The sequence below is a fragment of the Hetaerina americana genome, unplaced genomic scaffold (assembly GCF_022747635.1).
Source record: "Hetaerina americana unplaced genomic scaffold, ioHetAmer1.1.p SCAF_16, whole genome shotgun sequence".
Lineage (NCBI taxonomy): Eukaryota > Metazoa > Arthropoda > Insecta > Odonata > Calopterygidae > Hetaerina > Hetaerina americana.
Window position 1 is genome coordinate 3,309,679 of NW_027286719.1, and position 27,988 is coordinate 3,337,666.

Below are 27,988 nucleotides of genomic sequence, written 5' to 3' on the forward strand. Positions count from 1 at the left end.
GCTTCTATGTTGTTATCAGTGTACCGTTGACACTGGAAGATGTTTAACGTGAAGAAATAAATATGAAAGCGTTTAATATCTCCCAAAATAACCTCAAGCTAATGAAATGTGTTATTTATAAGAACGTTTGAAGAAAGCCTTGCGCAGATTCGAGTGTTACTTTGTTAATTTGAAGTTGGCATATTTACCTTCCGAGTCCTACATAATAAACAGCTGGAAAATTTTCCTTAGATATATTACAAACATGCCATCTCACAAGCAAAGAAGGGACAGGAAAAGATCTCACAAGCACAAACATAGAAACCGTGGCCGCTCATCTGTTCGGAAACACAATGTAAAGCAACATCATTAATGGTTCTCCGATTGACATTCATTTTTTTTAAATCTACTTTAACTTTCAGATTCAAAAGAAATACGAAGGAAAGAAGGAAAACATTCCTCATAATACAAGTTCTTATGATGCTGATGGAGAAGACATATGCACATATATGGAAAATCGTGGGGAGATGATAAGGCAAATGTTTTGCTCCGTTGGGGAAGACTTCCTGGCTAAGAGTGTACCACTTATTCTTAAGGTAATAGTTTCTATGTAATAGCCAACTACTCGATATTGGTCTAGATTTCATCCGTAACACTCTCGCAGTTATCATTGACTTTTTGGAAGGATTACAGCATTCGGACAAAAAATCTTCATTTAATGCTGTAAATTTGTTATACCTTTTAGCAGGCAACCAAAGAAGAGCTTAAAAGGATTTGCTTCGAGGAGTTAACAAGAATGTCAGCTGACGTCGCTTTGAAAATATTAGAAGGTAAATATTGTCTTTTTGTAATTACTAAGTGTAGTTAATGGAAGCAATTCAAATTATTACTGTACGCTGATGGTACATTGGAAATTATTCTACGATCATCTTCGCATAATTTTCCAATTCACCATCCCAGACAACCCACTGCTGACATCAACAAATTGGTGTTGAGATAACCACCGTATATTCATTTCAAAGAAAACCCAGTTGATCGCCTTCACACATTAGAAAGAAAAAAGAAAACCAACTGGTACAAATATATGACTGTTAAAATGAGCAAGTTTCAAGTTGTAATTTTCATAGAATCAACCAAATATGAACAACTCCTGAGTCCTTCAGCATAAACTCGATAGTAGATGCTACCAACTTGGGCAGCTGCTTAAATAAGTACTAACAATGTGCGTTAGAAATTGTATGTAGAGAATATGTGCCGAAATTGTACATAATATAATTCGTTGTGGTTCATCACACCTTTCGTAGGTAATATTAAAAATATATTGAAGACTAATAAGAATAATCTCCGGAGAAGGACCTAGATTGCCTTCCAAACTAAAATGCATCAATCTGTAAATAGATCCATGCTTGGCATACATTTTTGTTTCTTTGTGCGTTAAGACTAATTTGATTGATGTTAAGTTAAATTCTGATGTTCATAGTTATAATATTAGGAATAAAAGTAAGCTACATTTATTCTTCTTCTCTATTTGACCTTCCCTCCAATATTGAAACCACTTCCATCCATTATGCAGATGATGCCACCTTTATACATGAATACCCTTATCTACTGGAAACAACAGATATGGTTGATATCTCCTTAATTTCTGCCACTGAGTGACGTAAGGTAAATAGTTTCACACTAAATTTAGAGAAAAAATCCTGCTAGCATGAAGCCAGAAAATATACCTGAAGAAAATAACCTGGTAATATTATCGGGATTCCATCTTGACTCAAAGCTGAGCTGGAGTGTACGTATCAATGTTATCAGCAGAAGATATCAAAGACATTATGCATAGTAAGAAAATTTATTATAATAATCCTTTTAGAGTACCTAAGGTCCATTTGCTTTGCTTTCTTTGGCAGTCTACTCAATAAAAGCCTGGAAGTCTGTCTTTCTTTGACAAAAAAGTCATCGGGAAAATTCCTCATATCTTCTGTAATAGAACACTGCTGACCATTATTCATCAGTATGAATATTTTGAATGTGTTTAGCATGTATATCCAGAAAATATTGATTTATGTAACAGATAATTTAAATTTATTTCCCTCAAGAGGTGAAGTATATGATTATAAACCCAGAATAAAAAATCACCTCTCCATGTGTAACTGCAGATTAACCAAATCACCGCATTACTCGAATAATTTTGGTATAAAGTTATTTATTCGACTGCTGCAGACTGCGAGAAAAACTAGCTCAGCCAAATTAAGAGAATCCTTATATACATGGCCAGTAAGTCAAGCTCCTTACAGGGTAAATGAATTTTTTATTCCTTAAGAAACGGATGTGCTGCTTTGGTTTTATGTTGGATGTGCAGATATGTGTTGTATGTGTTTGGTTTGATGAAGTCTTTAGTATGCCTACATAATGACCAATAAAATTATTACTCTCACACTTCCTAGAAAAATAACCTCAAAAGGACCTCTAGGTATTGGTTGAAGACTTTGATTAATTACCTGCCAAATAAAAATGTGGAATTGAATCTTTAATGAATCTGCAATTAATTCTTTTCGACCTTAAACAATTCTTAGACAAAAAAATTCGGCATGTGTGTGCTTTGATGATGAAGCATAAATGTCATGGCAGTGTTGTAGTATGATCATTTTTTTGTTTTATTTAATTCGTTTTATGGCTGTACTTCAATACCTTCTATTTTGGTTGTTCTCATCTTTGTAATTCATATTAGGAGGTCTGTTCAAAAAGTATCGCGACTTTGTGTTTTTTCAAAAATTATATATTTATTCATGAATATCTATTTTGTCCCCTTCAAAGTAATCCCCATTAGATATTATACACTTGTGCCAAATTTTTTTCCAATCCTCGAAGCACTTCAAAAAATCATTTTTTGTGATCCAGTTCAGCTCCTCTCTCGATGCAGTCTTTATCTCATCAATTGTAGTGAAGCATCGTCCTTTCATGATCCTCTTCAGTTTTGGGAACAAGAAAAAGTCACCAGATCTGGGAAATACGGTGGGTGTGGCATCAGTAATTTGTTGTTTTTGGCCGGAAATTTGCACACCAGTAATGTGTGAGCAGGGGCGTTGTGATGGTGCAAAAGCCAATTTTTATTTTTGTCACAAATCTGGGCGTTTGTGGTGGATTGCTTTGTGCAAATTGCACATAGCTTCCAGGTAATATTCCTTGTTTTATCATTCTACCCTGTGGCAAGAACTGATGATGCACCACGCCCCTGCAATCAAAGAAAACTGTTAGCAAAACTTTTTCACATTCGACCGAACATGGCATTCATTTCAATTCTTCGCTCTTGCTGCAGATTCTATTGGGATGATTGGGAGTTTCCACATCATAACCATAAACCCATGATTCCTCACCAGTTGTGACCCTCGGGAGCAAATTTGGGTCATCACGGACGGAGTCCAATTCCTCATGAGCAATGTTAATGCTTTGCTGTTTTTGGTCGAAATTGAGCAATTTCGGTACGAATTTCATGGTGGCCCATGTCCTGCCCAAATCATTGGTAAAAATTGAATGGCACGAGCCAATTGATATGTTTAGGTCCTCAGCAACTTCTCTAATGGTGATTCGACAATTGGCCAATACTATTGTCTTCACTTCATCAATGTTTTCGTCTGTTGCTGATGTGCTCAGGCGTCTGGCTCGCTCTTCGTCGTTCACATCTTCTCAGCCCTCTGAGAATATTTTGTACCACGGATGAACATTGCTTTGGTCCGAGGTAGTTTCTCCATATGTCACAGTCAACATTCAGAATGCATTCGCGCACTTAATTTTGGTTTTCACACAAAATTTGGTACAGATTCTTTGATCCAGTTTTTGGAACAGGCAAAAATCGAAGGCAAGCCAAAACACGCTCAAGTAAAACAGCTGTCAACAATTAACTGAACATTCAAAATGGCCAAACTTTTTGGCATAAGTGAGAGACATGAATACCAACATAACACCACGATAAAATGAAAAAGCAGAAATACGCAACCTGCAAAAATTCAAAATTTGCGATGCTTTTTGAACAGGCCTCACATATTAACGTGAAATTCATTTCATAACCGTTCACCTGTGTAAGATTTGTACTTGTTTGTTGCACGCATGACCTGGAAAAGGCACTCAGTGTTGTTAAAAGGCCCTCATGGTCATTATCATTTAGATTTACATTAGGCATATACTTTATTGGTGTATTTGTTTGCTCTTAGGCCTACCATGGGAAGCAGAGCCCGATTCTTCGCCAGAAAATTCATCAAAGAAAAAGAGCCATGTGTGCAAATGTTCCAAAAACTGTTGTGGACACTCATCAAAGTAAGTTCATTGAAATGAGATTGTTTATCATAGGGTTGATGTTACAGCCATTGCCATATGCATCGCTTTCAGATTTAAGGATTACATTTAGTGCAAGTGGAGACATTTTTTATGAGATGAGCTATCCTAAAAGATAAGATTATGTTACTTTATGAATTTATAAATATATTGCAAGATATCTATTACAGTCCATGCAATAGTCTTTGCCCTCCCATGGACTACAACCTTGACGTGATGGAAGGGCTTGTGAATGCCAGTGACCCCTATAACTATGCTTGTAAAAGCAGTGATGATTGTTCCTGTTAGGGTAACCTATGTCAGATAGGCCAAAGGTTGTGAGGCAGGTGGAAGGTAGCATTATTGAGGAAGGCAATGGGAAACCACCTGAATTATTAGTACCATCATTTTTATGATGGACTGTATGGAGGATATGACTCCTAGCAACCATAGGACTTGCTCAAATGGGCTCTGCTGTGCCCAACAGCCGTAGATGCAAGGTTTCTACGGTCGTCAGCTCATGAAAGCTTTGCAAAGAAAAATGAATGGCAGCAGTTCAGACCACGCAGAAGAAGATAAAATTAGTTGGAATAGCATTGAATGTTAGGACGGGTAAATTAGAGATTTTAAGCAAGAGATGGAAAGAGGAAATAAAGATATTTTAGGACTATATGAGCCAAGATAGTAGGGATAGAAAAGCGGGGATTTACTGAAATGATAGTTATGGAGTAAATTACTGCAGAGGGGACGAGAGCCAACGAGGGGTTGCCATAATATTGAATAAAAAGGTTGGAAGAAGCTTAGTTAACATAGAGATAGAATATTACTAATAGGAATAAATGCAGAACTGACAAAATCAGTAATTGTTCAGGTATACAAGCCACCAAGCAATCATAAGGAGGAAGAAGTCGATAGGATAAATTATCAGTAAAGAGGACATGATGGTGGATTGGAATGCGACGGTAGGTGAAGGAAGAGATGTGATGAGGCGGGACTATGGTTTAGTTACAAGGAATCATTGTGGGGTAAAGCAATTGAATTCTGCTGGAGACAGTCATCACCAGCACTTGGATTAGACACCACAAAAGGCGTAGGTATTCATGGAAAATTCCAGGTGGCTCAAAAAGGTATAAGTTGGTTTATATTATGGGTAGATGGGTAGATAGTTGGCACAGATTTAGGAATAGTGTGATCGATTCGCACAGTTTCCCAGAAAAGGACAAGGCCTCGGATCACAATTTAGTAGTCATGAAGTTTAGTGGCCAATTCAAAAAGGTAAGGTAGGGGCAGTGGGTAAGGCAATAGAATTTAGAAGCTTTAACTGGAATGACAAGGAAGGAGGGGATCGAGATGGTGCGGGGGCTAACGTACTGGCTTCCCACCCTGAGGGCGCGGGTTCAAAACCCGGCGGTGTTGAATATTTTTCAGAGGTATCTCAATCCCTACTTGAGGTGCTTTGTGGAGGGCACTTTGAGTGAGTACGCCGTCCGTCGGATGGGACGTTAAACTGCGGACCCCTTGGCGCCTTTCGTAAAGAGCAGGCTAATGCCGACGCCGGGTTTCTCTCCACCCTTCATCCTTTCCTGTCCATCCCCTATGGCGCAAATGACCTTAGCTGTCGGTCGCCTCCCCTTAAAACTACTACTACGACAAGGAAGGAGTATCAGCAGTCTGTAGAGTAACTCATGGGATAGGGAAAAAAAAGGGCTCGGTACTAAGGAGGAAAATGGAAATATATCAAAACAGGGAAATCGAAAGCCTGAAAAGAAACTATAGGAATCATTAATGGGAAAAGGACAAGGAAACCATGGATCAGGGATGAGACGATTAGAAAGATAGAGAAGGAAATGAAAGAATGTAAACACAGAGTTTGGCAGAAGGAAGTGCAAAGATTGGAATAATAAATTGAGGTGTGTAACAAATAGAGCAAAAGAAGTATGGTGGAAGGAAATGGAAAGTTTGCAGAGGAAGGGGTGCACTGTACAAGAAGGTTAAAACACTATCACGAAGTATGAGGGAAAGATCTGTGTTAACAGTTAGAGGTAAGTTGGGTAAGATAATAGCTGACACAGGAAAGATCCAAGAGAGATGGAAGGAATATATAGAAGAACTGTATAGTAAAGAACTAAGGCCCACATGCATAGACATAGGAAGAGAGTATGATGTAGATGAAGATAGCTTACGTCCAGGCATACTCGACTTTGTGATAGAAAGGGCATTGAGGGAGGTGAAATCAAATAAGGCTGTGGGGGTTGGCAACATTCCTGCGAAACTACTAAAAGGTTTAGGAAACTGTAGGAGGAAGAGTCTATATGGGCAAATTCGTAGCATCTATTAGGAAGGAATCTTGCTGGAAGACTTTGTGAGATCAGTGTTAGTTCGTATTCCGAAAAAGGTAAAGGCTACATCATGTGAGGACTACAGAACAATAAGTTTGATTTCCCATGCAGCTGAAGTTGTTCTCAGAATCATTAATGAAATGATAGTGAGTTGGGCAAATGATTACTTGGGGGATGATCAGTTTGGGTTTATGAAGGGAAAAGGCACTGGTGATGCCATTGCAGTAATGAGATAACTAATCAAGAGGAATACAGAACACAATCAGGACATATTTGCTTGTTTCGTAGATTTTTAAAAGGCAATAATTGAGTGAACTGGGAAACACTAATGAGTATATTGCAGAAAATAGGAATAGATTGGAGGGACTGGAGGCTAATCTGCAACCTGTGCATGTCTCAGACTGCTCAGATGCAAGTGTGGAATGGAGAGACTGGATGGGCAGTGTTAGGAAGAGGCGTGAGGCAGGATTGTTCATTATCTCCGGTGATGTTCAATGTATATGTGGAAGAAATGATTCAAGAGGCATAGGAAGAACTACAGATAGCTGTGAAAATCGATGAGGTATTCGTAAAATCAGTTAGGTTTGCAGATGGACAAGCTCTAAGTTGGCAGTCAGCCAAGGGGTTGCAAGCTTTGCTGAGTGAATTGGAAATTCAGTGCTATAGATATGGGATGTGAATCAATATTAATAAAACAAAGTTTATGCAATTTTCCAGAAAGACAAAGGCTAAGCTTAACATAAAAATGAGAGGGCAAAAACTAGAGCATGTAGAACAGTTTACTTATCTCGGAAGTGTTTTGGACCAACACAGTCAAAGTAGTAGGGACCTAAGGAGAAGAATTGCACAAGGAAAAGAGGCTTTCACAAGGAGGGTGGAGTTTGATGGCAGGGACGTTGAGTAGGGATGTTAAGGAAAGGCATGTAAAAACTTTGATGTGGGGCGTAGTTATGTAAGGTGCAGAAACTAGTCATTGAAGCGGATATATATTTTCTCAGATATTTGATGGGGGCCAAGGTTGACGACATAGATACTGCTAACCTATTAAGGCATTAAGTTCAATCAATAAAGCTGTATTTTTCTTTCCATAATCGATAAGGTCCATAAAATCAAGCCTTAGACTTCGAAGCTTATTTGTAATACAATTTGAAGTTAGTGAAAATTGACTTTCAGAGCAATGTGAAAGGAAGTGATTTTAAGTTAATATAGAACCTGCTAAAAATATAAACATGGGTACTGAATTTTCTTCAGTGTTTCCCTCATACTCAGGTTCTCCCTTATCTAATGGAGGTAATCAAATAGCTCCATGGAGCACTGACTCTGGTTTGGGTATTGAGTGATAAGCATTCAATCTTTTATAGGAACTATAGCGAATGTGATTAATAATGAAGCAGAGCGTTTAATATCATAGTTTTACCTGCTGTAATAATATGAATAAGTAACGTATTTCAAATTGTGAAAAATAAATTTAAATTCAATTCAGAACAAAGTCAAGTATGCTTTGCCTAACACTATTTGTACAACGTACTGAATTGCATGAGACTGATATCTTTACTTGCCTGGCCACATGCCAAGAGTCAATACTTGTCCTCTAAATATTCCAGCTACATCACCATACTTCTTCATCATGAAACACCAAAGGCAGTGCCTTTTGCAATAGCTATGCCTGTCTACACACTGCTACTTCCTTCAGGCTAGAGTATGATGGGAAGTCCATCTCATGTGCCATGTTCTTGAAGAAAGTAGCTCTGGGGTGTCCTCTTGGTTTCTCCCTTACAATTTTATCTTCAAATATGCTCTTAAAGAATTGAATAGGTCTTAATAAATGTCTGATTAATTGTGCACTTCCTTGTCCAATTGTCCTTGTGAGCGATCTCTTTCCTTTGACTTCTGCTAACACTTTTTCATTACTTTTTCTTTCTACCCATACCTCTAAAATAAAGTTAACTCTGGTATTTAGGTCATTTAGTTCCTGAAGTTTCACAACCATATTGATATAATATAAAATAAGGAAAATCTTGATAGCTCTCCTATAAACTGGTGAAACTTAGATTTAAATTTTCATAAAATACTCCAAAAATGGGATGTAGACTACCATTTTGAAGTACTCTTACTACCATTTTGAAGTACTCTTCAGGACTTTATGTTCCATTGTTATTTTTTCTTTGGATTCATACCATTTGTGAAACCAGCATCGTGATGTCTAACTGTCAAAAAAATCAGTTGCCACTCAAAAAGGCCGCCATAGCTGCTGCTATCCAAACTTCCACATTTTGTTTAGTGTTATCACTACACTTAATAACCTCTTTCAAATGGAGGATAAGTTTTTGAAGGATTTAGGCTAATCATCAGGCTATTCTGAAGACCTTTGCTGTTACCAGGAGAGGTACGACAGGTTCAGATACTAGAATAATGCATGTCAATGAGGATATCTATATATTATCTCAGGGTAATAATGATAGTAAGTATCAAATCAATTCATTTAATAAATCAAATTTAATAAATTTGTCTGAAGAATTTTTTGTCTACCTGGATTTAATTGTCTGTACTTAATTGTATGAATAGCTCAAGAAATTGTAAAAAGTCAGTTACTACTTAAAATCTGTTAACCCATTGGTTGCTGTCTTTTCAAAGTTTTTGCAGCAGGTAGCCCAGTGTATCTGTCAATGCAGTCAGTGGTATTTCTCTCTTAGAATATGAAAAAAAACTTGTGAACAGTCCCTATGATTCCTTAGTAGTTTCTGAGAGCATTCAGTTCACAGGATTTTGACACAGATAAATTGAGAAAGTGAGCTCAGCAGTTAAGATAAGTTTTGGATGGATACGGATGGAACAGAGGAACCTTGCTTTACGAGCATAATTGTCATTATTTATTGATCCATCTGGTGGCATAGGCATGACATAGATCTCATCAGAATATAAGTAATTGATTACAGATTCATACTCTTATTGTAGAACAGTCATTCTGTGAATCAATTTTTCCCTATAAATTTATGTAACGTATGATAATGCATTCCATGCCAAAAAAAAGTGCTTGAAGTTCATAAGATTTATTCAATGAAAATTTGATGTGCAGTAAATTCTTGATTATCCAGTATATAGATTATCCATGCTATTCTATCCTCCCAGAATCTCAAAATTTTAATAAAATTACATACATAAATATAATTTAATGTTTTTAGCATGTGATATAATTTTTAGAAAATACTATTTTGAAATGTCTCTGCTTTCTTCTAAGTGTAGGAACTATCTGCATTATCCCATTATCATTTCTTTTATAAACATTAGCCCAGAGAATTCCATATCATCCTTTGAGGTGTGTAAATGTATAGTTTTACTCTACAAAAAATATCCCATGAACTATCTACAATGCATTGTTTTAATTGTAATCATATAATGATAATGAATCTTCATTAGTGATCCTTTTCTAAACTTCATCCTTTGCCAGTTATTAGTTTTTGCCTGGTTATGTTATTGAATAAGCTCTCTGAAAATGCATTCCATTATTCACTAGATAGTTCTGTATTCTTGTAAAACCATAACTCCACCCTCATAAAAATGGCTGAATAACAGAAAAAATTGCCCTTTATGTGCCAAAAAACTTTTATTTTAAAGTTCTTAAACACTAGAAAAACTCACCTTCACACAAATGATATTCTCATATTCTTGTTGCATAGCGATTGCTTTTCATTTCTACAAATGAGAAGCAACCTTTGAACATCATGGAGAGTAGGTAACGGGTAGGTAGATATACTTGTCACTCCCTTTGAAGCATCTTATCTCCAAAGTGATGTCCTTGTTCTTGAAGATAGTGCAAATGTTGATGGTGACTGATTCTATGTTAGGGCCAAATCAGCCGCACTCACTTCTCATTCATGCTTTTCAATGATTTTACTTTTCATTTCTATGGTTTTTTTATTCTCTTATGGCTGTCTTCTTGCAACTTTTTCTTTGGTGACATTTTTGCAAGGGTTATTTGCAAAACCTTTTTACTTCCTTTTACAAAAAAATCACAAATAATATTTCTGGACACAATTTTGAAAAAATGTGCAGTCACTAGTAAGTTAGCGGAACAAGGGCTAAACACAGACTGATGCAACATTTGCACAATCCACGGCTTCCCCTCTCCTTGTCACTTTGCAAAACGTAGCTCATTAAATGAGTCATTATTTTTACAATATATTTTGCTTGTTATGCAAGGTGCTGATTAAGTTACATTCCACTGAATACAATGGTATAATTATTCATTTCTTTTCCTCTCCAAACAAAGCATAGCCGGCAATGCAATAAAACTCTGCCTCAATGCCGCATACCCCCATCCCCTCTTGCGTAACATGCTCCCCTCTATCGCAGTCTTCAACGTTACATTGCCATTCAGAGGACTCCGTATTCATATTTTATGCTTCCTTTGGATTTCTCCGTATAATCCTTTCTCTTCCTCCACCAAGCCTTCCTTGCACTCTCTCATTTTTTTCCTTTCTGTCAAGGTTACTTCATCCATCTTTTTCCGCACCTGCATTTCAAAAGCCTCCAATCTATGCTTTAACATCTTGCTTCAACATGAATATGTTCATGCCGTACAAAACCTTGCTCCATATCAAAGTTTTAATAATGATAATATTAAAACATCTTTACTGGGGCAAAATTGAGACTAGGTAGTACCTTCTGCCACCTAATCCCTGAAGGTGATAAATTGAAAATCCAAGATGACAGGAATGGCAGTCAGTGACATTAATGTTTGCCCATCACAACTCACTTCATCAGCAAAGAATCGGTAGTGATAAGAAATTGGTACATAATGTGTGTTTCAGTTTCCTTTGCACTTTTTATTATTTAATGAGTCTTTACCTAACGTGATTTTTCACTCATCCACTCAGCATTCATTGCTCTTGGTGTAGGTCAGTTAGCATTTTCCATCTTGCTCGTAATTTATGATATCTGAACTTTTCGGTAACAATAATGTTGTTATTGGTGCAACAACAAGAGGAAATTTATCGAGCAGAGCATTTATCATGGATCAGGTCGCAGTTCTTGGTACACTTGTTGAACGATTTCATTGGTCTGGACACTGGGTCTGCCACTCCACTCTTCAATGTTCACTTTCGTGGGCAGCCATTTTTGAAGTCTCAGTGTCATTGTCTAACTTTTCCTTCACTCAATACTGAGCACGACTCCCAATGGGCAGCTGATGATCCTTTTGCTCACTAAAATCGAATTATTACACACTTCGCAACTGATGGAAGCAATGATATTAGTGGACATTCTTATCTGGGTTCACTGACAAGCAAATGACTCTTAAATCAAAAAAATGACTCTGGTGGCTTTAGAAACTATCAATAGATGATGTTACCTGCATACAAATTTGTGGGAAACTGTAAATTTATCACACTATTCTCAAATCTATGCCTAAGCATAATATAGCCTGACTGAAATCTCTTTGAATCTCTGACCAACCTATAACTTAAAGTAACTAACTAACTAATCTAACTTTACTTTCCAAGTGTACCTATAACTACTGTAGTGTACAAACCTAGCACTTATTACAATTTGACTATTTCTCCTGTAGAGCTCTATTGCATTCTCCCTGCAGTCATTACTTGCTCTTAAACCATTGTCCCATATTTGACTCTTTCTTTTGAATCTTTCATTTAGCCAGCCACCAAGTTCCTATCCCCCATAACTAGCCATTTTTTTCTTTCAAGGAGGGATACAATTATTTCCTATGATCATATTTTATGTCTATTACTTATTATTGTTACTTGTTGGGCTGTTGACCTGAATAATAAGTTCGTTTCAGCTTTTACTTCTACTAATAATATTCTATCCTTCTCCTGCTTAATGTTTGCAATTCTTCTTCCCACTTTTTCGTTCAATATAACTATCTCTTGCTGGCTCTCTTCCCCTCTCCTGTATATTACATAATGACTATCACTCTGTTACCGCCACCATCCTTCTATCTCACCTTGCCCTGCCCTTAAATATCTTCATTTTCTCTCACACTCTACTGTTTTATATTTTCTAATTTTGTGATCCTCAACATTGTTCTAACATTTCTAGTCCTTATTCAAACCAGATTTGTCTTCTTCTGTGCCTTCTTCTCTGCTCCTGCTGTCAATACCACCTTGCAATGATTGCATGTGATGACAAACGTGCAAGCCTTGCCTCTCCCGCTGTTTGGTACGACACACAGCCTGCAGCAGTCTGTAGGACCAATAAATTTATTATTATATTATCTTTATCTACATTGCATTCCATTTCTACAGAGAATCTAACCGGCCTGTTCAATTTGCTATTCAGTCGTTATGTATGTTCTTTCTTCTTTTCCTGAGTCTCTCTTGGTTCCATTGATAATTCATATTTTATTTCCTTTGAACAGTAGAATTTTTCATTGGTTGATCTTAGGAATTATTTCTCCTTCTTATCCAGTGTTTCCACTTAACCTCATCCATTTAATTTCTCCATATCATTGCACTGCACTTTTAACCATGTTTTCTTCACCCTTGTGCTTTTTCAATTAAGGTTATTATTTAACTCTATGCATTCCGGTCCTGGCTCTGATCTGGCATTCTTCAATTGTCTTCTCCCTTCCATCCTCTTAATCATCTCACCTGTAATCTATTGTTTCCTTATCCAATTCATACGTGTACCATTCCTATGAATCCATTTCCAGCTGATGAATAATTTTTTTCACCTCCTTCCTGCTACAGATCGCACCCATTTATCCTCAAGGGTGTCACTTGATCTTTACTATGGGTGATGGCCAATCGTTCCTTGACCAAACGCTGCTGCCTCTCAAAAAGTATTAAAATTTTTTTAATATAAATATCCAGCATAGGGTCCTATTTTCTCAATCCTTTTAGTTTGGTAGTTAAAGCCTAAATTATGGCTTAGAAACCTTAATTAAATCTGTAGAAGGCATTTAATAAGTTTTAACTTAACAAATATCTCTTGTAGAAGCTCATCAGAGGAGGAGTGCTGCAGGACGAACAATGACTCTGAAGATCAAGAGTCGGCAGTGAGCAAAGGGGGAGACGGTGAGTGTCCATTGTCCTATGCATAATTCATTCTTAAGCATATTTCATTCATGGTGCCATCATCATCTTGGGAACCTTGACTCACTTATAGTTAACTAGAAACTTGGAATTCCAGTCCATCATGGCTCAAATGAAGGGTAAATCACAACAAGTAAAGGAAAAGTAAATTGCAAAATTAAGAAGCATAGACATCCCCCAAGGAATTTTTTTTGGCATGATTTTATTTATGTTATTCATAGATGACAAATGTTTTATTTTTTGTTCATTTAAAAGTGCTGTAAAGATGTTTTTATCAATATATGGCAGTTGATGCATTGGTGTTTGGTGAAGAGTATTTCAACATTTGTGACACCCTAAACAAAGAACTAAAGGAGTTGAGCAAATTGTTGCAAAGAAATAAATGAAAACTTAATGTTTAAGAATCTACGGCAATGTTGATTACAAAGTGAAATAGGATGCTGGTTGAGGTGTTAACAAAACATCCCCAAAGGAAAAAAATGTAATGTTAAATGTTAGAAAATCGGATGGAGGTAAAATACCTCGATGTGATAGTTTATCCCCTCTCAAGTTTGGGAATCAGGTGAATTAGGTTTGTAGTAAAATTTATTCTGTGATCCTCAGCTCAACTTTGTGGAACTTCATGATGAAATTGGGAAATAGAAATTAATAAGTTCCTCTCAGTTTTGTTAAAAATGACTGGTGTCATCAGACAGTCAATATGTTATATATAGTCTGTTATGAGAGTAATTTGCATGATTTTACTATGATGCAACTATCCATGGCAGGGTGGTAAAACCAGTCAGAAAATATGGTGGGGGCCCTTCCAATGCAGCTGGTTGCCAGTTTGCTCTGAGCAGTCTGAGTGGAAAGGCATGCCTCGGCGTGAAGTGTGTTCCTATTTTTTGATGGAGCATTCCCTTGAGCAGCGATACGCCATCAAGTTTAATGTGCAGCGTGGGAAGAATGCAATCAAAACATTCCAGATGCTTCAATAGGCCTTCAAGGATGACTGCATTTCAAGGTCACAGTCCGGAAGGTGACACAAGGCGTTCAAGGAGGGCCAGGAGGAGATCGTCGATGAACCCCGTTCTGGATGCCCAACAATGCCCAGAACGGATGAAAACGTGAATAGTATGCTTGAAGTTTTGCGTTCCTACCATCGATTGAGCATTCAGCAAATTGCTGACAGCCGACACATGTCCACATTTGCAGTACATGGGGTAGTGATTTAGATCTGGAAACGCTCAAGTTCTGCTTGAAGCTTGTGCTGAAAGTTTTGATGGAAGACCAGAAAGAACTTAGAGAGTTTTTGGGTGTGATTCAAAATAAGCTGGACTTTCTTAACTCTGTCATAACTGGAGACGAATCCTGGATGTTCGAGTACAGCCCAGAATCGAAAAGGCAGAGCATCGAGTGGAGATCATTACCCCAAGAAAGCACGGATGAGCAGGTCTCGCATCAAAACTATGCTCATTGTCTTCTTTGACGTCTCAGGGATCGTCCATTTTGAGTTTGTACCACAGGAGGAAACTGTCAACTCAGCCTTTTACCTGGAGGTGCTCAAGAGATTGAAACGCCAGGTGGCGTGAGTGAGGGCTGACATCAAAGACATGGTCAAGCTGACCATGCCCCTGACGATGCCCCCAGCCTCATGTCCTTCATCGTCACCAACTTCTTGGCCCTGATCCTGGTGGTCCCCCAGCCCTCTTATAGTCCAGACTTGGCTCCACGTGAATTTTTTTTCTATGACTGAATGGAGAGCTTAAAGGAAAGCATTGGGAGACCATGGAAAACATCCAAAAGCATGTTACAATGTTCCTGAGAGGCATCCCGATTGAGGAATTTTAGGGTGCCTTCCAGGCAGGGCAGACACGTCTCCGCAAGTTAGGGGGAGAGTATTTTGAAGAATTTTAAGCATCTGTACAAGTATGATCAATAAATCTATTTTTCCGAGAGAAAGTGCATTACTTTTATTGTGGTCTCTTTACATACACCCACCCACAAACACATTTTTGTGTGCATTATTGAATGTTATGCATATACATGTGTGTTGGTAACTGTGAAATATATTTTGTTGGTGAAATTGTCTTTAAAGCGTAAAAATTAAAATTTCAGATATTCTTAAATATATTTGATGCTAATTAACTAATTATATTTGGAAATGCCTCAATATGGCTATGATATTGAACTGTGTTTCAATGCAACAATTTCAGAGTGTAAAAATCATTCGCCTTGACTGGGACTCGAACCCAGATCCCTCAATATCCGGTCGAGTGCTTTAGCCACTTAAGCTACCGAGGCGTCCTCTTAAACTCGGAAATTTTGGTGCTTTTAAAGGAACTAGATGTTTTGACGAAATACCGTACGTACAATGTCACATGCATTCGTGGTCGTGCGCGAGGTGCCACTGTCCATGAGGTTAAAGCCAACTTTAAACACTTATGGTGTTAATACTTTTAACAAATTCCAAAGAAACTGCGGGAGATGCCGCAACAGTAACTTTTAACGGAGTCATCCGCTAATGTGCATTTCAATGCAATATTTTTCAATGCAATGCGGTATTTCGTCAAAACATCTAGTTCCTTTAAAAGCCCCAAAATTTCAGAGTTTAAGAGGACGCCTCGGTAGCTTAAGTGGCTAAAGCACTCGACCGGATATTGAGGGATCTGGGTTCGAGTCCCAGTCAAGGCAAATGATTTTTACAATCTGAAATTGTTGCATTGAAATGCACATTAGCGGATGACTCCGTTAAAAGTTACTGTTGCGGCATCTCCCGCAGTTTCTTTGGAATTTGAACTGTGTTATTGTCATATTGGAAGTTCCCTATTTAAATGGTTTCATTATTAGATTTGAAGTGAAAAACTTGATTTTTTGCGATGGTAAGAGTGTAGAGGAAGTCGGGGAAAATTATGCTCAAGTGCCACTTCTAATTTGGATGCCTGGAAACTCTGACATTTTGCAACAACCTTCGGCAGCTTATTCTGCCTGATTCCTGCAATTCTCCGACTTCTCTCCCTATTTTGACTCTGCTCTCTCGGGTTTTCTCTTGCTGGTTATTATATTCGACACCTGCACCATTCAGTTTTATCTCTCCTCCGGATTTACGGCATTGCACCCTCTCCCTGTCTGTAGTTCCACGGTTGAACTTACTATCACAAAGCAGACAGGTAAGCCAGCAGGAGTGCCAACTAATGCATTAATGTTACCATTTCATTTTATGTGTTGCAATATAGCACATTTAACGGCGAGGATTTATTCTTTAGTATGGAAACCACGTATTTTCTGCCGATACTGCTAGGTGAATTTCATCTGAGTTGGGAAAGGCAATAATTTAGGTGCGTAAGATGACTATTGAGTGATGCTCAGAATCACTTTGGATTGTGTGAACAAGATTACAAATAACCCGGTTCTACACTGATAAGAAGATATCTCGACATCTCATGGATGAATGGGGTCCAAAACTGCAGAAGAAGAGCTGAATGGGATTACCAGTTCATGTACGGGTAATAATGTCTTGAATTCATAAAGTGTAGTGACGAATATAACAAACTCTAGCAATACTTTTGGATATCCTCCTTACTTCTACTTGGTTTTTCACCCCTGGCTCCCACCAGAGATGTGTTGGCCAAGATTTATATCTTGCTGTTGGCCCAGCCACTTAAGCAACTGCTTCTGGAATGTTTGCCTTGCAATAGCAGAAGTCTTTGCTACAAGGTTCATAAGATTCCCTATGCCTATTGATGAGAGTCAAGCAAGTCGTCTGCCATACATTTAGTTGTAATATTGTGAATTATTTATTTGCATATTTTGAAATCACCCTTCAAAAAAGTTACAATGAATTCTCTCCATAAATCTTTAGAAGAGCATATATTTGGGTGGTCAAAGAGGTTACAGCTGAGATCTTTCTTTTTTGCATGACTTGTTATCTCTCCGTAGATAATCTAGTCAATGAAAACTGGATTTAATTAGTTTTAATTATTGAATTATCTTTTTGAAAGGTGTGTGTCACAGCCTGAGAATACTTTCCTTCTCTGCTCACTTTCCTGGATCTATCTGCAACCAATTTATTTGGAATGACAGAAGGACTAGAGAACTGGCACAGGGCTTGCATGATGAAGCGCTGCAAAGCACTGGGCCATTGAGTGTATTCATAAAATTATTTTCTTCATAAAATTATTAGCCTAAATATTTATTAGCAACTTAGAAAGTATTCATTTTGAGTGATTTTGGATATACCTTGCAGCCATATTTGCTGAGACACATTTGAAATGCTGCCCAAAAGTGTTCTAAGGAGAGTTACATGAAGTGCCTCTGCCGACTAGGACGTTTGTGGAAAGACTATTTGGGGTCTTGAAAACTGTATGGTGCAGTCTACGCTCAGAGAAAGTTTGCTATTGCCCCAAAAATTTCTGCAAAGATAATTCTGTGCCACACCTCACAACACAATCATGCTTTACATTGTGGAATTCCCAAGCATGCCTGAAATACCATAATTAGAATTTATGGATCAGGTTGTGGAAGCTGAAGGAGATGTTAGGGGAGGACTGTCATCCAACATTTTTTTACTTAATTACAGTTGGCAATAAAAGAATAAAATTGGTAATATTTTTTTTGTAGATCTTTAATTTAAAAAAATATTATCTCCATCCCTTCCCCATACCATTCAATCATCCTTTCACGGGCCTTAAATGTTGACTACTACAGCAGGTCTATCATTCCTGAGGTTGCGGCCCGCCTCTCTGCTGTAGCAGTCCTCCTTTCCCCTGTAGTACTCTACTCCGCTACAGCAGCCTTCCCTTCTCCTTCAGAAGACTTCCTCTCCACTAAAATAACCTTCCACTCCACTGTAGCAGCAGATGATTTCTTCTTTATTCCTCTGTTTCACATTCCGATGTGTTTCATATTGCAGTTAAAGATCTAGCACCTGTACCAAAATGAAGAAGAAAAAGTGGTGTGCTATTTATGAGCTAAATTTGAAAAGTAGTTGATATGATAGACTTGTTGATAAATACAACCTACTATATATTGTACAAAACATTTTTAATATCAACAAAAACTTATTACCTGGGGTCTTAATTTAATTATTAAGTTAATTTATACTTTCATTAATGTAACTAAGTAATGACTTATGAAATTTACGTATTAGCGAGTTCCTTTCCCTGTGCTGCCTATGATCTCCCAGGATGTCTGATAACTGAAAAATCATGCAGCTTGGGTTAAAGCTGAAGGTGCCCCAAGACATCTCCAGGAATCAAACCCAGGCCCTCCAGTCAGTAGTCAAATGCTCTACTCCCGTGACTTTCACAGCTCCCCCCCAAAAAGAAATACACTATGGTGTAACTTGTTTGTAATAGTGTGGGTAGATCATATTGGCATTAATGCAAAGTTGGTACTACCATTCAATTCAATTGTATTGAGGAGCACTTTCATCTGTATTGTTTGATGTAAACTGTAGACCATATATGTGTTCGTACTGGAATATTGTTATTCTATGACTTATCCCAAAATCTTATTAATAATGGTGAATCCTATATCAATGAAACATTGGGTCCAGGTTACAACTTGGTCTCTTCGTACTTTTTAGCCCATTCATCTAGGAATTTGAAAAAAATCTACTAACTTTTAGATGCCTTATTTCTGATTTATAATTTATCTTTTTCTAAGTGGCTTTCGTACTGGCTTCCCACCCAGAGGGCCCGGATTCAAATCCTGGCGGTGTTGAATATTTTTCAGTGGTATCTTGATCCCTACTTGAGGTGCTTTGTGGAGGGCACTTTGAGTGAGTACGCCGTCCGTCGGACGGGACGTTAAACTGCGGACCCTTTGGCGCCTTTCGTAAAGAGTAGGCTAATGCTGACGCCGGGTTTCTCTCCATCCTTCATCCTTTCCTGTCCATCCCCAATGGCGCAAATGACCTCAGCAGTCAGTCGCCTCCTCTGAATACTACTACTACTATCTTTTTCTAACCCATTAGTATTCTTCAGAAAGAAAAATTGTATCATCATCGACCATCACAAAAACATAGACTGGTTATATTTGCTAATTATAATGCATTTCTGGGATAATTTATTTTATGCCAGCCATGTCATGTTGAATATAACCGTAATTTTTTCATTATTATAAAAATATGAGTACTTGGCACATGTATAGTACAAAAAACTAATGTGATGCATTGTCCAGATGTTATTCAAATTTAGAGATGATTATATTTTTATTTTGACCTAATGCTGATGATTACTTTCTTTTTGTTTAGAAGAGCTGTCATTTGATGAAAGAAAAACTGAGTCGTTGGGTTCGAGCAGCTCCGAAGAAAAGCATTCAGAGAGTGAAAAAGAGAGTAGCAAGAATTCAGAAGGTATTCAATTGAGTGCCATTTCTGGCTAACATTCCTCAAGGGTATTAGAATTTAGTATAAGGTAGAGAATTCGCAGTTGCTCCTGGTATCCATTTAAAATTTCTGGAAAATGTGTGTATGAGTGCAAAAGTAGTACAATCATCTTTGATTTTCTTTCTTTTGAGTTCTTTTATACCTTACCTTTATTCTGGTTTGTATGTTGAGTATATTTTTCAATTCCCTCCCCTTACAACCTTCATGTGGTGGAAGGGCATGTGCATTCTGATGACCCCTAGAGCTGTGCTGGTGGAAGCAATGATATTAACCCTGCCAGGATCACCCGTGCCAGATAGATTGAAGGGTAGGAACCAGACGAGGGTAGTCCGTGTAGCATCTGTTTCTCAGTGAGGTATCTGCAAAGGCATCCGGCACCGGAAGTGATGGTGTCACTTTAAAAGCACTATTGAGGAAGGCAACGGGAAACCGCCTCAATTGATTATCCCATAAAACTATCATAGACCAAATGAATCTTTGTATGAATCTTGGGACACTAGTTGAGCCATGAGTCAAGCCTTGCAGCGGGGAAGGTAATGCTTCCGTAGTAACCTTCTCACCCTATCCTTGCCAAGTGAAACCTACAGCAGTATTACAGAAAATAGGAGAATTTTTAACCAATTAGAGTAAGGAATTATAGTTATTTTAGGGCTCTGCGAGGTGAGAAGGAAGGATGGCAAGAATTACTGGAGTTAAAAGTAATATCCCAGGGGTAGAGAGCCAGTGAGGCATGACTTAAGCAATGTACAAAAAGGTGGGATGAATTGTTGTAAACGTAGAGTAGGCAAGTGGTTGAATATTATTTGTAGAAATAAAAGCTTAACCAATTGACTTAATCATTGTTCTGGTCTACATGCATTGAAGCAATATTAGGGAGAAAATAGTGGATGGGGTATAAAATCAATCAGAGGAAATGATTGCTGATGTCCCTGGAAGGAAATATGTAATAGTGATGGATGATTGGAATGCAAAGGTAGGGGAAGGGAGTCATGGGAGTGGGATAGGGTAGGGGATATTTGTTTGGGAGTAAGGAATGGCCGCAGTGAGAAATCAGTAGAGTTCTGCAGGAGGAAGGGGTTGTTAATCAACACCTTCTCTTGATTCAAACACCTCATTGGGTGGTAGGTATGCGTGGATATTGCACAGGCATCTACATTAAAAGGGTTTTGTTTGCTGGTAAATGAAAGAGAGAAATATGATTTTATTCTGATTACAGTCCTGTAAAGTGAAAGTGAAAACTGTAAAATACTGGCAACCGCAAGAATTGGCACCCACAGCCATTGTAGTGTGTGGGTGCAGCTGTTCTCCGCCAACTGCTAATGGCTCACTATTTAGTATAGTCATTTGGTGAATAAAGGCAATTTTTAGTGGTAAAAACTAAAGGAAGCAAAATATGAAGAATGCATATGATACAATGAAACTTTGGTAAATACATCCTGAATCTAAGGTCTTTCATGTCAACCACAATTCAATGCAATGGAATAAGCAGGCAATCCCATTACATTATCTAACTAAAATACCTTTTTTTCTGCTGTGTAGTACATTTTGTGGGTGTGAAATGGGATGTTTGTTCACACTTAAGGCAAGTATGCTATGAAGGCCAAGCATTTTAGAAAAATAAACACTGTGAGAAGATTTATTGGTTAATTTTCTGGAACTAGTTGAACTTTTCTTTAATTTTAAATATTGTTTCAAGCTAAAGAATCCAGACAAACTATAATAAGGGGATCGAGATGGTGCGGGGGCTAGCGTACTGGCTTCCTACCCAGAGGGCCCGGGTTCAAATCCCGGCGGTGTTGAATATTTTTCAGAGGTATCTCGATCCCTACTTGAGGTGCTTTGTGGAGGGCACTTTGAGTGAGTACGCCGTCCGTCGGATGGGACGTTAAGCTGCGGACCCCTTGGCGCCTTTCGTAAAGAGTAGGCTAATGCCGACGCCGGGTTTCTCTCCACTCTTCATCCTTTCCTATCCATCCCCTATGGCGCAAATGACCTTAGCTGTCGGTCGCCTCCCCTCAAAACTACTACTCCAAACTATAATAAGCCAATATATAGCCTAATGTTATCATTTCCTTATTATTCTCATTATCAGTAGTCTACCATTTGCAGTAGGTTTTAGTGGAGCCAGGCACTATGCTCTATTTCATTTCTGCACCCTATCTATTACAACACCATTGACAGAATCCACCTGCAGTCACTTGGGAATAGAAGCGGAAGAAAGATCCAAATGAGAGATAATTAAAAAAACCATAAATACAGTAATCAAGCTGAAGGTCGGTTTGTAAGGTGATGGTATAGATCACCCAGTACTAAGCCCGACGGCATGTGAAATTCACACATCAGGGTAGGGGGGCCAGTTCCTTTCCCTGTGCCGGTTATGGTTTCCCAGGAAGATCTGGTACCCAAAAAATCACATAGCTTAGGTGTAGCTGCAGGTGTCCAGAGTGCCTTGCCCGGGAATCGAACCCGGGCCCCTCCGGTTGGCGGTCCAACCCCTGGACTACCATGACCCACTGAGAGATAATTAGCCCATGTTTATACTACCTTGATCAAATATTTCCCGGAATTTATTCAGAAAATTAAAAATACAAGTTTATTCATCTAAATCTATATTGTCCCCTTCAAAGTAATCCCCATCGACTGCAACACACTTATGCCAGCGCTTGATCCAATCCTCGAAACATATTTTATATTCGGTTTTCGGTATGTCCATCAGTGCTTCCTGCGATTTTTCCATTACTTCCTCTCGGCTGCTAAAACGCATTCCCCGTAATGGTTTTTTAACTCGATTGAACAGAAAGAAGTCACAGGGAGCCAAATCAGGTGAATTCGGTGGCTGTTGGATGGTATTTGTTGCATTTTTCGTCAAAAAATTACGAATAATGATAGCACTGTGCGACGGTGCGTTATCATGGTGCAAAATCCACGAGTTTTCTGCCCACATTTCTGGTCTCTTTCGGCGAATTGCTTCACGCAAACGTCTCATAACGCCCAAATAATACTCTTTGTTTACTGTCTGGCCTTCTGGCAAAAATTCATGATGCACTACACCGTTGTAATCCATGAAAACCGTCAGCATTGCCTTCTTTTTTGACTGAAAATGACGTGGTTTTTTTGGTCTCGGCTCATTTGGTGAACGCCATTCACTTGCCTGATGTCTGGATTGCGTGTCGTACTCATAAACCCACGTCTCGTCTCCAGTAATGATCCTTTTGATGAATGTGGGATCGGATTCAGCCTCGCAAATCATGTCTTTTGCGACGTCAACACGGTCTCTTTTTTGCATGAAATTGAGGTCTTTTTGAGGCACCAACTTTGCTGCTACACGACGGAAACCCAAATCATTAACCACAATGTCTTGGGCGGATCCATAGGCAATGTTCAAGTCCTCCGCTATTTCTCTGATGGTTAATTTGCGGTTATTGACCAACATTTCTTTTACTTTATCAATTTTTTCACCGACTTTCGATGTCGATGGTCTGCCACTGCGTTCATCATCTTCGATTGACTCACGACCACTTCTGAACCGCTCGTGCCACTGGTAAACGACCGTTTTTTTGGGAGAATCGTTGCCGAAACACTTTTCCAACATTTCCAACGTCCGTGCGCCACTAAATCCGTTTTTTACGCAAAATTTAATACAAGTTCGTTGTTGCAAATTTAAATCCATTTCTGCAATTGTAAAAAATCGCCAACACACACAGAGATAGATGTACTCTTGGCTACGTAACTTTTGCAAATGTCAAGTTATGACACTAAGATTTAAAGGGAATATCAACAACAGATGTACCAATTTAACAAAAAAAACAGAACTCAAATCGGAACGATGGGAGCGCCACACGGTGGTTATTCCGGGAACTTTTTGATCAAGGTAGTATATGTGTGTTTCTATAATTTATTCTGGCAATAGAAATGATTTTGTTGAGTAAAATTTGAGTATCCTCACTAACCACCCGGTCATGGCTACCATTGGAGTAAGGATAATGGTCTTCAGTCATGCATTGAGTGAAAAATCATTTGGCCCAGATAAGTGTCTTTGAGAAAAGGGAAAGAGGGTGGCAGATTACGGATCACCCTGGTAACCTTTGAACTGAGGATCTTAAAACTAGCAGTAAATGCAATGACAGTGGCAGTATTGGAATTGTACAAGTACTACATGACTTTGTATGTACCTAGATGATTCCATTTTCGCATAAGTGTGAGGGGTTCTGCTCTCGATTTCTGCTGATTAGTGCATGCATCTGCTGTTGCAGCTTCTTCCTTATGTAAGTGTACACCATCTCTTTTGTGTCTCCACTTTTAATTAATATATTTGCCCATTTTTGGGTACTTTTTATTTGGTACGTGCTATGTATTTCATTAGTTTACATGCCTCAATGACTGATTTCTAGATTTCCTTTGAATGTTCCCTTTTTCCTGTTTTATCATATCTGGCATTGGGAGGATGGCATGCATACAAATGGATTACATAGTTATTCGTGATATATTAGTGAATGTTTCTTATGGATGGGTTTTGATATTCTATGAATATAGTGTGCCAATTAAACAGATATATAGTTTTGGGAAATGCTGGTTCTTCAGGAATTCTTCTGGTTTCATGGCGAGAGAAGTGGGCATATTTTCTATTACCTTTACTGAAAGAACAATGTATTACAGCTTATATTCAAAGGAATGGATTCAAAATTTGTTGGGCAGTCATGATTTTAAGGCCTAGTGGCTGGACTATGGATGCATTATGTATGAAGAACTTTTTAAGCTATTGACATCCAGAGTTTGAGGGAGAGGAACATTCAAATTTATGAGGAATATGTATTTTGCCAATTGCATGGGAAGTATGTCCAAAGGGGATCAAGATGGTGCGGGGGCTAACATACTGGCTTCCCACCCAGAGGGCCCGGGTTCAAATCCCGGTGGTGTTGAATAATTTTCAGAGGCATCTCGATCCCTACTTGAGGTGCTTTGTGGAGGGCACTTTGAGTGAGTACGCCGTCCGTCGGACGGGACGTTAAGCTGCGGACCCCTTGGCGCCTTTCGTAAAGAGTAGGCTAATGCTGACGCCGGGTTTCTCTCTACCCTTCATCCTTTCCTGTCCATCCCCTATGGCACAAATGACCTCAGCTGTCAGTCGCCTCCCCTAAATACTACTACTACTACTAGTATGTCCAAGAGCAGCTGTCGAGGGCATCATATTATGTTATTTATTTATCCTTGTAAAACATGAAGGCTTCAATATCTCCTCCGATAGTTTCTGTTGAAAAGTTTGCTTTGTTGGCAATAATTTCACTCCCAGCCTTGGACTATCTTCAAGATGAAACTGTCACCTTTGATCTGAATCAAGCTCCAAGACTGGGAGTTAAACTGTTGCCAGCATAGCAGCCTCCGCAACAGAAACTACTGAAACAAGAAGCATTCATTGTCTAGGCATCATTGGAGTAAATTCTACATGTTGATGCAGTCCAAAATTTTAATTATTTTATCTTTCTTCAGATGATTTCTCTGATGAAAAAAATGAAGCGCCATCTACTTCATACCAGCCGTCTGGGAACAAGAAGCTGGCTAAAGTTGCTCCTTTCCATATCAGCATGCCCAAACCTGAAGTCCCTCAGCCTGCAACATTAAATGAAGCTGTGGGCCTTGATAGCAGTGAAGTAGACAATGAGGCTAGTTTTGAGATGATAGATCTCGGTCTGGAAGAGGACATAGGGGATGGGGAGGATGAGAGTAACTCACAGGGAGGGGGAGCCATGAATGAGGCCCCTCCCCCTGTTGGCACTCTCAATGAGAATGGTGATGGTGAGATAATGACAGAGGAAGAAATGCAGCAGAACTTATCAGAAATGCTTGAACTGGAGCATAGGGCTCGAGCCATTCGATCAATGTTGGCAAATATTGATAGATTCCAGGCTTAAAATGTTCTTCTTCTTTCTAATGACCTTCTGTGTGGATAGGTAACTAGGCATTTTGCAAATATGAAAAGATGTGAATGTGTGTCATTCAAAAGTACAGGAACCCTTATTACCTATGCATGTAGGTAATTAGGTCGTTTGCATTTTGGTAATATGAACAGGTAAAAGTATCAACGTGATGGCTATGGTCACATCATGTTCATTCCCTGAGAATGTGGAACAGTCAACCTGATTGAGTTTTGTACAACAACTGGGTTAACCAACTTGCTAAGACGAACAGTTCCTTTTTTTAAATAACTTTATGTGAAATAGATGTCTAATTTACGAGTGAATGGGCATGAAAGGTAAAATATATTGTTTATAAGAGTACATACAAAGGTGAGGATAAAAGTACTCACTTGGGACTGGCCAAAAAGTATCAAGGAATTCACTCGACACAGAGTTCTCATATAAATCCATTATTTCTAGATGTATTTTATCTAAACTATGCCCACTGGGCTACTTCACCATCCATATGTGATTTTAGATGTGAAGATGCATTAAATCTATCGCCCTCAGAATTATTTCTGGAGATCAGGATGGTTCAGTTGCTATTGTGCTGGCCTTCTACCCGGAGGGCTTAGGCTCTGATTCCGGAGGTGGCAGGGTTTTGCCGTGGTATCCTGATTCCTGCTGGGGTTCCATCTAGAGAGCATTTCAAGTATGCCGTCCATCGGATGGGACGATAAACTGTGGACCCCCTGGAACCTTTCATTAAGAGTAGGCTAATGCCAACGCCAGGTTTCTCTCCGCCCTTCCCCTATTTTCTAAATATCCAAACCCCTTCCAAATGACCCAAATATCCTTAATAGTGCAAATGACCTTAGCCTGAAATGAGTACTGATAGAATTATTTCTATAAATGCTGTTACCTTAGAATTGTTGTTCATGTATATATTCCAGAATGCAATGCATTTTTTCTGAAGTACTCATTCTGCAAGTTACAAAACCAATTGAAATATACTTGGTAAAATTAGCCGTAAAAATCTCTCATTTTGGAGCAATGATTTTTAAGATGTGGTGTAATCCTTAATAACAATGGTATAAAAATGTAGTGAAACCATGAGTTTAGTTAACGTATTTTGTTTGTTTTACAATGGAGAAATTACGGAGAATCGTGCTAAAAACTGTTCCATGTCAAGTTTTGTGAAGGAATGTGTCCTGCTCAAATTTCCTTCCCTGTGTAAGAATCGAGTCTTTTATTCCTAATCACCCACCAACAGACATATCTGCCAAATAAAAGTCTGGACTTCAGCAGAAAGGAAGTGAGTCCATCAATCAGGGCCTAATTTTGAAACTGTATGGAAGAGATTTTTAGGTAAATATAGGAATATTTTGTTTTATTTTACGTGCTAATGGACACAGCTCCTGATGGTTCAAAATGAAGTCGCTATTTTTTAAAGGAATTTTTTTAAGTCACCTGCGGGAAAATTTTTAATTATTTAAGAAATGTTTATGATTCACTCAATTTAATTGAACCTAATTGAAACAAGGACATAGTAAATGTATTTCATTGGTGTGTTTTACATGACTGTGATGCACTGTATATGTATGCCACTTTCAAATTTTTTGTGCCAACCAAGTACTTGAATGTTTTCCCTGTGTGTCTTCAATCATTGTACCTATTACTAAAACAAGAAAATTTAATATTCAGTACAACCATATCTTGCTGTATTGTACTATTTCTCTAAACATATTTAAATTTTACAAGTACATTTTAAAAATAATTGTTTTATGTATTGAATGTCCAGAACTTAAAAAAAAATGTATACACTTGCCGTTATAAGTAGATTCTCAATGGTACATACCTTAAGCAAAACATTCTCCATGTATTTAAATTATTTATTTTATGTTAATAGTGTGGCAATTCTTAAAATATCATACACAATTTATTATACTTTTAAATTGTTTATAAATAAACATTTTTTAATAAATTTCTGTCATTAGTTTTTATTTATTTAGATGTTAATTATGTGTTTTATTGAATTTATGGTCATCA

General features: G+C 38.2%; 1 protein-coding gene across 3 annotated transcripts; it reads left to right on the forward strand.

Annotated features, from left to right (window-relative positions):
* LOC139686983 (caspase activity and apoptosis inhibitor 1-like) lies at positions 1-27,867 on the forward strand. 3 transcript variants are annotated; one of them, XM_071584032.1, is made up of 7 exons: positions 1-334; positions 402-575; positions 725-809; positions 4,185-4,287; positions 13,578-13,657; positions 19,911-20,012; positions 25,533-27,867. In XM_071584032.1, exons 1-7 carry the CDS (start codon positions 245-247, stop codon positions 25,952-25,954), a joined length of 1,056 nt encoding a protein of 351 aa, XP_071440133.1. In that variant the 5' UTR covers positions 1-244; the 3' UTR covers positions 25,955-27,867. The 3 variants fall into 3 exon arrangements, with proteins under 3 accessions (XP_071440133.1, XP_071440134.1, XP_071440135.1); XM_071584033.1 differs by having other exon boundaries at positions 728-809; XM_071584034.1 differs by having other exon boundaries at positions 411-575.
* The last annotated feature ends 121 nt before the right edge of the window (positions 27,868-27,988 follow it).